Below are 12,848 nucleotides of genomic sequence, written 5' to 3'. Positions count from 1 at the left end.
ACAAGCCAGAAGAGAGTGGGGGCCAATATTTAACATCCTTAAAGAAAAGAACTTTCAACCCAGAATTTCATATCCAGCCAAACTAAGCTTCATAAGTGAAGGAAAAATAAAATCTTTTGTGAACAAGCAAGTACTCAGAGATTTCATCACCACCAGGCCTGCTTTACAAGAGCTTCTGAAAGAAGCACTACACATAGAAAGGAACAACCTTTCCAAAAATATACCAAAAGGTAAAGAGCATCAACATAATGAAGAATCTATATCAACTAATGGGAAAAACAGCCAGCTAGCATTAAATGGCAGTATTAAACTCACATATATTAACATAAATCCTAAATTTAAATCGACTAAATGCCCTAATCAAAAGACACAGACAGGCAAATTGGATAAAAAGCCAAAACCCATCAGTATGATGCATCCAGACCCATCTCACATGCAAGGATACACAAAGACCGAAAACAAAGGTATGGAGGAAGATTTACCAACCAAATAGAAATAAATAAATAAATAAATAAAAAGCAGGAGTTGCAATTCTCGCCTCTGATAAAATAGACTTTAAAGCAACAAAGAGCAAAAGAGGCAAAGAAAGACATCACACAGTGGTAAAAGGATCAACGCAACAAGAAGAGCTAACGATCCTAAATATATACGCACCCAATACAGGAGCACCCAGATACATAAGGCAAGTTCTTAATGACTTATAAAGAGACTTAGACTCCCACACAACAATAGTGGGAGACTTTAACATCACATTGTCAATATTAGACAGATCGAGACAGAAAATTAACAAGGATATTCAGGACTTGAACTCAGACCCGGAACAAGTAAACTTAATAAACATTTATAGAACTCTCCACCCCAAATCCACAAAACATACATTCTTCTCAGTACCACATCACACCTACTCCAAAAGTGACTACAAAATTGGAAGTAAATCACTCCTCAGTAATTGCATAGCATTTCACAGGTTTAAATGAAATACTGGTTGGCTGCTTGTTTTTTTCCTTCCTTATTCCTTCCTGTCTCCATTGTTAAGCACAATTATTGGCATAAAAGAGGTTTTTAATACCAGTTTTTAGACTGCATTCTAGCCTGGGCGACAAAGCAAGACTCCTGTTCTCCCTCCCTCTTTCTCTTACTCTTTCATTCTTTTTTTCCTTTCTTTCTCTCTTTCTTTCTTTTTTTCTTTTTCTTTCTTTCTTTTTTCCCCCCCGCAAAAAAAAGAGCAAAGGAAAACCTGGCCTGGCCCTTGTCTCCAGGATTGGGAAGAGGGTGCTGCCTGGATTGAGTCCACAAGCAAAAAAAAAAAAAAAGCTTTCTCAACTGATTATCCAATCTTTACTAAATTTGTGTATTTGAACATGCACAGCATATAAATCAAGAACCACACTATTTAGCAATCATGCATTGTCACTTATCATTAATTATGGGTTTTGTTTGTTTTGTTTTTGAGAAGGAGTTTTGCTCTTGTTGCCCAGGTTGCAGTGCAATGGCGCGATTTCGGCTCACTGCAACCTCCGCCTCCCAGGTTCAAACGATTCTCCTGTCTCAGCCTCCTGAGTAGCTGGGATTATAGGCATGTGCCACCATGCCCGGCTAATTTTGTATTTTTAGTAGAGACGGGGTTTCATCATGTTTGTCAGGCTGGTCTTGAACCCCTGACCTCAGGTGATCCACCCACCTCAGCCTCCCCAAAGTGCTGGGATTACAGGTGTGAGCCACCCCGCCCAGCCAATTATGTTATTTTCATGTACCCCCAAATATTACAAAGTTCTTGCCTATAAAGTGGACCATGTTTTATACTTTGTTGTTGTTGTTGTTTTGTTTTTGAGACAATATCTTTTTGTCTCCCAGGCTGGAGTGCAGTGGTGTGATCTCGGCTCACTGCAACCTCTGCCACCAATGCTCAAATGATTCTCCTACCTCAGCCTCCCGAGTAGCTGAAAATACAGGTATGCACCACCACGCCCAGCCAATCTTTGTACTTTTAGTAGAGATTGGGTTTCCCCATATTGGCCAGGCTGGTCTCAAACTCCTGAGCTCAAATTGTCCGCCCCCCTCAGCCTCCCAAAATGCTGGGATTATAGGTGTGAGCCTCTGTGCTCAGCCTATACTTTGGTTTTGACCTCTCCACATCACTAAGAAGCACAATAGTGTTACAATGTACTTCATAGTATAATGTATGTACACCCTACATTCTAGGCACCCAGTAAATATTTCACCATTGGCCGACTGATTTCAGTCCTCAGAGAAGCCTCTCCGGGCCTTAAAAAAATAGTCTCCAGGCTGGGCACAGTGGCTCACACCTGTAATCCCAGCACCTTAGGAGGCTGAGGCAGGCAGATCACGAGGTCAGGAGTTCAAGACCAGACTGGCCAGCACAGTGATACTCCGTCTCTACTAAAAATACAAAAAATTACCTGAGTGTGGTGGTGCACTCCTGTAGTCCCTGGGAGACTGAGGCACAAGAATTGCTTTAACCTGGGAGGCAGAGGTTGTGGTGAGCCAAGATCATGCCACTGCACTCCAGCCTGGGCTACAGAGCGAAACTCCGTGTCAAAAAAGAAAGAAAAAGAAGTAGTCTCCAGTTAGCTACAATTATTGCCAGACCCACAAGCATGATACCCTCCCATGTATTTGTTCCCTCATTATTCATTGACTTCTGACTATATGCCTGGCTACATTGTGTTCTATGTGTCTAGGCATCCTAGGCATCGGATACCCAGCAGTTTATAGCACATGCTATTGGTGATGAGCTCATGTCTTCCTCAGAACATGCTAAAGGCCACTTGCAAACAGTTTCCTTTCTTTTCTTTTTTTTAATTGAGATGGAGTCTCACTCTGTCACCCAGGCTGGAGTGCAGTGGCGTGATCTCAGCTCACCATAGCCTTTGCATCCCAGGTTCAAGCGATTCTCATGCCTCAGTCACCCAAGTATCTGGGACTACAGGAGTGCACCACCGCACTCAGGTAATTTTTTGTATTTTTTAATAGAGATGGGGTTTCACTGTGTTGGTCAGGCTGGTCTTGAACTCCTGACCTCAAGTGATCTGCCTGCCTCAGCCTCCCAAAGTACTGGGATTATAGGCATGAGCCACCATGCCCAGCCCAGTTTCCTTTCTTAAAAATTTTTTGGCTGGGTGCAGTGGCTCACTACTGTAATCCCAGCACTTTGGGAGGCTGAGGCCTGCAGATAACCTGAGGTCAGGAGTTTGAGACCAGCCTGGCCAACATGGAGAAATCCCATTTCTACTAAAAATACAAAATTCACTGGATGTGGTGACTCATGCCTGTAATCCCAGCTACTCAGAAGGCTGAGGCAGGAGAATCGCTTGAATCCAGGAGGTGGTTTTGGTGAGCCAAGATTGCGCCATTGCACTCCAGCCTAGGCAACAAGAGCGAAACTCTGTCCCAAAAAAAAAAAAAAAAAACTTTTCTTCAGCTACTTGGGTGGCTAAGGCAGAAGAATTGCTTGAACCCGGGAGGTGGAGGTTGCAATGAGCCAAGATCCTGCCACTGCACTCCAGCCTGGGCGACACAGCAAGACTCCATCTCAAAAAAAAAAAAAAAAAGTTTTTGTAGAGACTGAGTCTGGCTGTGTTACAAAGGCTGGTCTTGATCTCCCGGCCTCAAGCAATCCTCCTGTCTCAGCCTCCTGAGTTGCTGGGATGACAGGTATGAACCACAGCACCTAGTGCACAAGCAGTTTCCTGTGTCTCTCTTGCCTTGGGTGTTCTCCGACCATGGAAGCCTCCTTGGGAGGAGCAGAGTCAAAATGTTAAGGAGTTAATTCCCCTAGAGCCCAATGAGGGATGAAAGATGGTAAATAAATACCCCAGCTTCAAGGCCAAGCACAGTGGCTCACACCTATAATCCCAGCACTTGCAGATGCCAAGGCAGGAGGATCACATGAGCCCAGGAGTTCGAAACCAACCTGGGCAACATGGTAAGACTTTGTCTCTACAAAAAATAAAAATAAAATTAAAAATTAGCTGGGTGTGTTGGTGTTTGCCTGTAGTCCCAGTTACTTAGGAGGCTGGGGTGAAAGGATCACTTGAGCCCAGGAGATTGAGACTGTAGTGAGCTGTAATCACACCACTGCACTCCAGCCTGTGTGACAGAGTGAGATTCTGGATTCTGTCTCTCTCTCTCACACACACACACACACACACACACACACACACACACAGAGAGAGAGAAAGGAAAAAGAAAAAATCACCCTAGCTTGCTCAACTTTCTTTCTTTGTTTTTTTTTTTGAGACAGAGTCTCTCTCTGTCGCCCAGGCTGGAATGCAATGGCATGATCTCAGCTCACTGCAACCTCTGCCTCCCAGATTCGAGCAATTCTCCTGCCTCAGCCTCCTGAGTAGCTGGGATTAGAGGTGTGTGCCACCACACCCAGCCAATTTTTGTATTTTTAGTACAGACGGGGTTTTGCCATGTTGACCAGGCTGGTCTTGAACTCCTGACTTCAGGTAATCTGCCGGCCTTGGTCTCCCAAAGTGCTGGGATTACAGCCGTAAACCATCACATCTGGCCTTAACTTTCTTTTTTAAAAAAGGCTGGGCGAGGTGGCTCAGGGCTGTAATCCCAGCCCTTTGGGAAGCCAAGGCAGGTGGATCACAAAGTCAGGAGTTTGAGACCAGCCTGGCCCATATGGTGAAACCCTGACTCTACTAAAAATACAAAAGTTAGCCGGGTGTGGTGGCTATAGTCCCAGCTAATTGGGAGGCTGAGGCAGAACTGCTTGAACCCAGGAGGCAGAGGTTGCAGTGAGCTGAGATCGCACCAGTACACTCTAGCTTAAGTGACAGAGGGAGATTCTGTCTCAAAAAAAACCCCATTATTTTATTTACTTTATTTTTATAGAGACAAGATCTCTGTTTTAAGCCTGCCAAGAAAAAGAAAAAAAATTAAAAAGACAGGATTTCATTATGTTGGCCAGGTTGGTCCTGAACTCTTGGCCTCAAGCAATCTTCCTGCCTCGGCTAGGATTATAGGCATGAGTCATCGTGCACGGCTCTCAACTTCTTTTTTCCTTTCCTTTCCTTTTTTTTTTGACATGGAGTCTTCTCTGTCGCCCATACTGGAGTGCAGTGGTGTGATCTTGGCTCACTGCAACTTCTGCCTCCCAGGTTCAAGAGATTTTTCTGCCTCAGCATCCCAAGTAGCTGGGATTACAGGCGTGTGCCACCACACCCGGCTAATTTTTATATTTTTAGTAGTGATGGGGTTTCACCATGTTGGCTGAAGCTGGTCTAAAACTCCTGAGCTCAAGTGATTTGCCCGCCTCAGCCTCCCAAAGTGCTGGGATTAGAGGCGTGAGCCACAGCACCCAGCCCCAGCCCTCAAGTTTCAATGAGACAATCCTCAGCATGTCCTAGACAGTTGGAGGGTCCTCACAGGACTGAACCCCAGTGCCCAAAGCAGTAACCCACTCATTAACACACCCTTTCTTGGCTTTCCTCTCTTTCCTGTTTTATGTCCCCATTCCGTCAATGAATTGACAGAAGTCAACTCCAAAATAAACAACTTGCTCTGAAATCCCTTCTCAAGGTCTAAGACTGTGGTGATCAAGTCAGCCAAGGTCCCTACTCTCCCAAAACAGCACACGTGTTTGCGTTCAAACAGTCTACACCTCCTGCACCTGTGCATGCATCCATGAAGCTCTGTCAAACGCCGACTCCCCGCCTTTGTGTGCAGGGCATCCACATTTTGGGTTACCAACCAGTACAGCTTTCCAAGTTTCTCCCAGGTGCTCAAAGCCCAGTGTGCAGGGTTAGGCTGGTGGGAGGAGAATTGAGGCCAGCCCACGAAGCTTCTTGCCCAGTACCGCTGGCGGATTGGGGCACTCCGGACAAAATCGCTATGTTGGATGGGCCTGCGGTCAGTGCGGGCATAAAGCCCCACGTTTTCTGACCTGTAGTCTGGTATTCCCGACTCGGTGGAGATTCCTGCCCCAGTCATCACGAGAAGTCTCTTGGAAAGGGTGATGAAACGCTGTAACTCTTTGACCTTCTCAGGGTCCAAAGGAGGACTTGCTGGCACAAATAACCCAGTGGAGCCTTTTGAGCACTGCCGGCTGGGGTTTGCAATTCCACGGCCTTTTGCTGACCTGAAAGTCAACCCAAAGCTCATCTTCATTCTAGAGAAAAAGAAACCTCATGTGAGAAACTGGGGTGTTTTTTTCCCTCTCTCTCTCTCTTTTTTTTTTTAGACAGCATCTCCCTCTGTCGCCCAGGCTGGAGTGCAGTGGTGCAATCACAGCTCACTGCAACCTCCACCTCCTGGGTTCAAGCAATTCTCTTGCATCAGCCTCCCAAATAGTGGGATTTCACGCGTGCACCACCACACCTAGCTAATTTTTCTGTATTTTGGTAGAGACGGACTTTCACCATGTTGGCCAGGCTGGTCTTGATCACCTGACCTCAGGTGATCTGCCTGACTTGGGCTCCCAAAGTGCTAGGATTATAGGCATAAGCCACTGCACCAGGCCATGGTTTTTTGTTTTTGTTTTTTTTTTTTTGAGACAGAGTCTGTACCCTCCACCTCCCGGGTTCAAGTGATTCTCCTGCCTCAGCCTCCCGAGCAGCTGGGACTATAGGCAAGCCCCATCATGCCTGGCTAATTTTTGTATTTTTAGTAGAGACAGGGTTTCACCATGTTGGCCAGGCTGGTCTCGAACTTCTGAGCTCTAGTGATCCATCTACCTCAGCATCCCAAAGGGCTGGGATTACAGGCGTAAGTCTCGGAGCCTGACCCTAGTAGGTCAGGTTTTGATGAAGTCCTTTTCAGTGTCCAAAGGAGGACTTGCTGGCACAAATAACCCAGTGGAGCCTTTCAAGCACTGCCGGCTGGGGTTTACACTTCAACGGCCTTTTCTACCTTTCAGGGTTTTGATTTTGTTCATGTAATTAAGCACACGCACACTCCTTTTATTTTTTTCTTTTTTCTTTTATTTTTATTTTTTTGAGATGATGTTTTGCTCTTGTTACCCAGGCTGGAATGCAATGGCTTGATCTCGGCTCACCTCAACCTCTGTCTCCCGGGTTCAAGCAATTCTCCTGCCTCAGCCTCCCAAGTAGCTGGGATTACAGGAATGTGCCACCACACCCCGCTGATTTTGTATTTTTAGTAGAGACAGGGCTTCTCCATGTTGGTCAGGCTGGTCCGGAACTCCCAAACTCAGGTGATCTGCCCGCCCCAGCCTCCCAAAGTGCTGGGATTATAGACGTGGGCCACCGTGCCTGGCTTCCTTTTATTTTTTCATTTCCCCCTTATCATTTTAGTTTACCCTTCCCTGCAAACTCTGCTACTTGGACACAGCAGAGAGACAAGATCCCTTGCCAGTCAGCTTTTCTAGCTGTAAAAATAGAGGGCTGGGCACGGTGGCTCACGCATGTAATCCTAGCACTTTGGGAGGCCAAGGCAAGTGGATCATTTGAAGTCAGGGGTTCGAGACCACCCTGGCCAACATGGTGAAACCCCATCTCTACTAAAAATACAAAAAATAAAAAAAAAATTAGCCAGACGTGGTGGCATGTGCCTGTAATCCCAGCTACTGGGGAGGCTGAGGGAAGATAATTGCTTGAACCCGGGAGGCGGAGGTTGCAATGAGCCGAGATCGCGCCTTTGCACTACAGCCTGGGAAAAGAAGCGAGACTCCGTCTAAAAAAAAAGACTTTGACATATTTTTTGATAAAATGCACAAATCCTCTAGTGACATGCACCCCGTATGTAAACATTATTTTATGCTTAGCTTTCCAGATTTGAGAGCAGGACCCCGCTTCCTTCTTGACATTCCACAGCAACACGTGAACAGCTAAACAAACGCACAGTCGGGTTTCCTGAGACCAAAGGGCCAGGGAAACCCCGCTGAAAACGCCCTTCAGTGGAACAGCTGCTCTCTTCCAGGTCCCCCCAAGGGCAAAGAGGAGAAACAGAATCCCTCACAAGAAATCCACAACTTCAGAAACCCGCAGCCCTCACAGAACACACTTACCTCTCACAGTTCCAGGACCACCTCACAACCCACAGTGGGATTGCCTGATTGCACTTGCATTTTGGGACATGTAGTCCAGAAAGCTTAAGTGATGCGAGAAAAACTACAAGTCCCACAATCCTCCGCGTCTCGCAATTGACGGCCCCAGATCGTCCAGGATCGCCTCCTGTCGGCTCTTTCTGGTCAGAGGTTCTCCCTTTATATCGTGGATTCTTTTGTTTTGTTTTGTTTTCAATTTTTGTAGGCACATGGTAGATGTATATATTTATGATGTACATATGATTTTTTTTCTTTTCTCTCTCTTTTTTTTTTTGAGACGTAGTTTTGCTCTTGTCGCCCAGACTGGAGTGCAGTGGCGCGATCTCGGCTCACTGCACCCTGCACCTCCCGGGTTCAAGCGATTCTCCTGCCTCAGCCTCCCGAGTAGCTGGGATTACAGGCGCCCGCCACCACACCCGGTCAATTTTTTTGTTTTGTTTTGTTTTGTTTGTTTGTTTGTTTTTTTTGAGACGTAGTTTTGCTCTTGTCGCCCAGACTGGAGTGCAGTGGCGCGATCTCGGCTCACTGCACCCTGCACCTCCCGGGTTCAAGCGATTCTCCTGCTTCAGCCTCCCGAGTAGCTGGGATTACAGGTGCCCGCCACCACACCCGGTCAATTTTTGTGTTTTTAGTAGACAGAGTTTCACCATGTTAGCCATGCTGGTCTCAAAGTCCTGATCACTCAAGTGATCCGCTGGCCTCCGCCTCCCAAACAGCTGGGATAACAAGCCTGAGCCACCGTGCCCGGCCTAGATTTGACTCATTCTAAATGTCAGTGTTCATGATCCTTTTCATTCACAACGACAGAATCAGGTTCTCTGCTTTTGGCAGAATACCTTAAACTTGTAAAGAAATACGTTCATAAATATCTGAAAAAGTAATGTTTTTGTAGTTAATATGTAGCCAAATATATTATACACGGACTAATGTACTTAACTTGCTTGGATTCTCCAATTTTTTTTTTTTTTTTAAAACGGGGTTTCACCATCTTGGCCAGGCTGGTCTTGAACTCCTAACCTCAGGTGATCCACCCGCTTTGGCCTCCCAAAGTGCTGAGATTACAGGCGTAAGCCACCGCGCCCCGCGGATTCTCCAATTTTATTTATCATCTTGGTTTTTTATTAAGTTAATCAGCACAATGCCTGCATCTCACTCCCAGTGATTCTGATCTACAAATTTCCTAATTGTCCCTAATGTGTAGACAACAGAACCACTGCTCTACAGCATAACCTAAATAAGATGTCAGTAAATTTGTGAGTGTTTTTGGACATAAAGATGGCAGCTAGCAGGGGCCTTGAAGACCACCTAAGGATTCCCTTCCCCCATTTTAAGAGGAGTGGCTCCCACCTGTAATCCCAACACTTTGGGAGGCCAAGACAGGAGGATCACTTGAGCCCAAAATGTTCAAGAGCAGCCTGGGCAAAATAGTGAGACCTGATCACTACAAAAAAAATAAAATTAGCTGGGTGTGGTGGTGTGTGCCTCTAGTCCCAGCTATTCAGGAAGTTCAGGTGGGAGGCACTTTTTGCTCAGGAGGTCGAGGTAGCCCTCAAACTCCTGAACTCAAGGAAAGCTGTCGCCTTGGCCTCCCAAAGTTCTGGGAGGTGTGTGCCACCACGCCTGGCCTCCTTATCGACTTGCCAGCATCCTTTCACAAATCCCCTGACTCTGTGACAACATGCAGCTCTCCAGAAAGGTGCTTTGAAGACAAGACAAGATAGAGCACACAGTCCTCCATGTCTCTTCCCTAAGTTGCTATATTCATTGAAAGATAAATGACCCCAGTCCTTTCCTTTCCTTTTCCTGCACAAGATAATGTCTGATGGGGTTAGCAATGATATCTCTATAATCTATAACCAGATATACTCTTGCACCCAAACCTTGATGTGATTGTGCTTTAATGTAACTTTCAAGCAAGTTTAATGTGATTTCGCAGGTACTGAACACTCACCACTTGTATGTAAGTAGGCTGAAATTCTGTGTTGGACCAGTCTGATGGAACTGCTCCCATTCAATAGTCCTTGGTCTATAATCCTCAGTAAGACTTATAAGTAAAACTAACTTTAATTCTTTTTTTCTTTTTAAATTTGAGACAGTCTCACTCTGTTGCCAGGCTGGAGTGCAGTGGCTCCATCTTGGCTCACTGAAGCCTCCCCCTCCTTGAATGAAGCTATTCTCCTGGCTCAGCCTCTGGAGTAGCTGGGATTATAGGCACCTGCCACCACACCCAGCTAATTTTTATACTTTTAGTAGAGATAGGCTTTCATCATATTAGCCAGGCCGGTTTTGAACTCCTGATCTCAGGTGATACACCTGCCTCAGCCTCCCAAAGTGCTGGGATTACAGGCGTGGTCCACTGTGCCCAGCCACTTTATTTCCTTTTTTTTTTTTTTTTTTTTGTAGAAATGGAGTGTCACTCTGTCGCCAGGCTACAGTGCAGTGGTGCAATCTCGCCTCAGCTCACTGCAATCTCCGCGTGGGTTCAAGTGATTCCCCTGCCTCGGCCTTCCCAGTAGCTGGGACTACAGGCGCACGCCACCACGCCCAGCTAATTTTTTGTATTTTAGTAGAGACGGGGTGATCTGCCTGTCTCAGCCTCCCAAAGTGCTGGCATTACAGGCATGGGCCACCGCGCCCAGCCAAGAAAACCTTCTGAATTAACATATGATCCAGCAATTTTACTTCTAGGTATATGCCCCAAGGAATAGCAAACAGGAACTTAAACTGACGCCTGTGCATACCAATAGCAACATTGCCTAGGCAACAGGAGTGAAACTTCATCTCAAAAAAAAAAAAAAAAAAGAATGAATAGGCCAGTTATGGTGGCTCACACTTGTAATCCCAGCACTTTGGGAGGCCAACGTGGGCAGATCATCTGAGGTCAGGAGTTTGAGGCCATGCTGGCCAACCTTATGAAATCCTGTCTACTAAAAATACAAAGAAATTAGGCAGGTAATCCCAGGTACTTGGGAGACTGAGGCAGGCAAATCGCTTGAATCCGAGAGACAGAGGCTGCAGTGAGCCGAAATCACTCCAGTGCACTCCAGCCTAGGCAACAAGAACAAAAACTCCATCTCAAAAAAAAAAAAAAAAGATAAACAAAATCTCATACAATGAAATATTATTCAGCCATAAAAGTAATGAAATCCTGACATGCTACAACATGGATGAAACTTAAAAACATTATTCTAAATGAAATAAGAGTGACCCCAAAGGTCAAATCTTGTATGATTCCATTTATATATATATATAAAGTACCCACAGACTCATAGAGATACAAAGTCGAAAAGAGGCTGCCACGGGCTGGGAGGAGAAGGGAAGAGGGGGTAAGCGTTTAATGGGTACAGTCCCAATTTCCACCCGTGGGCATGGAAGATAAAGTTCTGGAGATCAGTGGTGGTGATGGTTGCACAATGAGAATATATATTCTATGCTGGTGAATTTACACTTAAAGGTTAAAATGGTACATTGTATGTTTACTTTGCCACAAGTAAAAAAAAAGACAAAACAATAATTGTCTTTGGAGAAGTCAGTTACACTGAATCTGGAGCCAAATGAACAGAACCCTGACTTAAATCCCTTTTCTCTCAACAGCCCCGTGCAATCTCTGAATTAAGTCTATTAGCATGTTCCTCCCATAATGCTTTGCTTCATATCCACCAAAACCTAGTTAAGTGAAATCAGCAAAAATATGTAGAAACTACCTTCGTAGTTTAAAAACATATTCCTATGATGGCATAATTTTCAAACAAACAATAAATGAAAATTTTTCCATGGGCCCTAAACTCAGCTTTGTGAAATAGGAAGCGGGCTTATTGGGAGTGATGGGCAGGGGCCAAAACTCTTCAGCTTTGCGCAGTGGCAGTATCGTAGCCAATGAGGTTTATCCGAGGCGCGATTATTGCTAATTGAAAACTTTTCCCAATACCCCGCCGTGACGACTTGCAATACAGTCGGCACTGGCAATTTTTGACAGTCTCTACGGAGACTGATATCTTCTTGTACCGGAAAAATAGACTATTACTAATTTTTCCTAAATACGAAGCATAGCAACCACTTCATAACTTGCTTAGTTGTGGTTCCTCACCGAGTAAGCGTGGTTTAAGTAGGTCCTGGTTGCTGTTGCCGTGATCTCTACTTAAGGTAAATAGGACGATATTGTGAAGTTTCTTGTCAGCCGGCTGTTCTATTTCCTTGCTCTCGCGCTGGGTTCTCCATTCTGATTTTGTCACAGAGACGTTTATAAATTTTTCCCAGCTCTCCCTGCCTGCTGTTTCTGCACCCTAGAACACAGTTAATCGTTACTTTGTGCCCTCCGGCTCACTTTTCTCACCGCCTACTCTCATCGCTCAAAATTCGAGTCTCAACCCTGTCATCTCTGTGACGTCACGCTGATTTGCATAAGATTCCCCAGCGTCCCAAGCGAATGTTCTTACAGTTTCCCAAATCTGAATGTTCGACACGAGATGTTCCAACAACAAGAAGCCTCCCACGTAGATGGGCATTAAATACAGCCGGTGGAGTGGGAACACGTCGTATCCACTGACGCGCTGGCAGGCACTCACCCTCAATGAAATAAGAGTCATCATCCGTGGGGGAGCGTGTGAAGCCCGTAAGCGTTCAGCTTTGCGCAGTGGCAGTATCGTAGCCAATGAGGTTTATCCGAGGCGCGATTATTGCTAATTGAAAACTTTTCCCAATACCCCGCCATGACGACTTGAAATATAGTCGGCATTGGCAATTTTTGACAGTCTCTACGGAGACTGAATTATTTCAGGTTTAAAAAAAGCTCAGAATAATTTACAGC

The 12,848-nt window shown here is 45.5% G+C and overlaps 1 protein-coding gene and 2 non-coding genes across 4 annotated transcripts in view; 2 read left to right on the top strand and 1 right to left on the bottom strand.

Moving 5' to 3' along the window:
- SIRT4 (sirtuin 4) overlaps positions 1-8,090 on the bottom strand; it is a 14,329-nt gene extending 6,239 nt beyond the window's left edge. Inside the window, exons 1-2 of one of the 2 annotated variants that reach the window (XM_037731964.1) lie at positions 8,003-8,090; positions 5,921-6,145 (exon numbers count right to left, since the gene is read on the bottom strand). In XM_037731964.1, the coding sequence (XP_037587892.1) occupies positions 5,921-6,144 (224 nt within the window). In that variant the 5' untranslated portion in view covers position 6,145; positions 8,003-8,090. Of the gene's footprint in view, positions 1-5,647; positions 6,146-8,002 lie in introns of both variants that reach the window. The other variant, XM_017510232.2, reaches the window with a different exon arrangement.
- Positions 8,091-11,888: 3,798 nt separating this feature from the next.
- Positions 11,889-12,029, top strand: LOC119468457. Its single transcript, XR_005197138.1, has one exon. It is a non-coding gene; the product is annotated as a U4 spliceosomal RNA (small nuclear RNA).
- Positions 12,030-12,663: 634 nt separating this feature from the next.
- On the top strand, positions 12,664-12,804 carry LOC119468455. Its single transcript, XR_005197136.1, has one exon. It is a non-coding gene; the product is annotated as a U4 spliceosomal RNA (small nuclear RNA).
- The last annotated feature ends 44 nt before the right edge of the window (positions 12,805-12,848 follow it).

This window comes from Cebus imitator, unplaced genomic scaffold (genome assembly GCF_001604975.1).
Source record: "Cebus imitator isolate Cc_AM_T3 unplaced genomic scaffold, Cebus_imitator-1.0 Scaffold434, whole genome shotgun sequence".
NCBI lineage: Eukaryota > Metazoa > Chordata > Mammalia > Primates > Cebidae > Cebus > Cebus imitator.
Note: the sequence above shows the minus strand (reverse complement) of the source record. Positions and strands in the feature narration are given on the sequence as shown.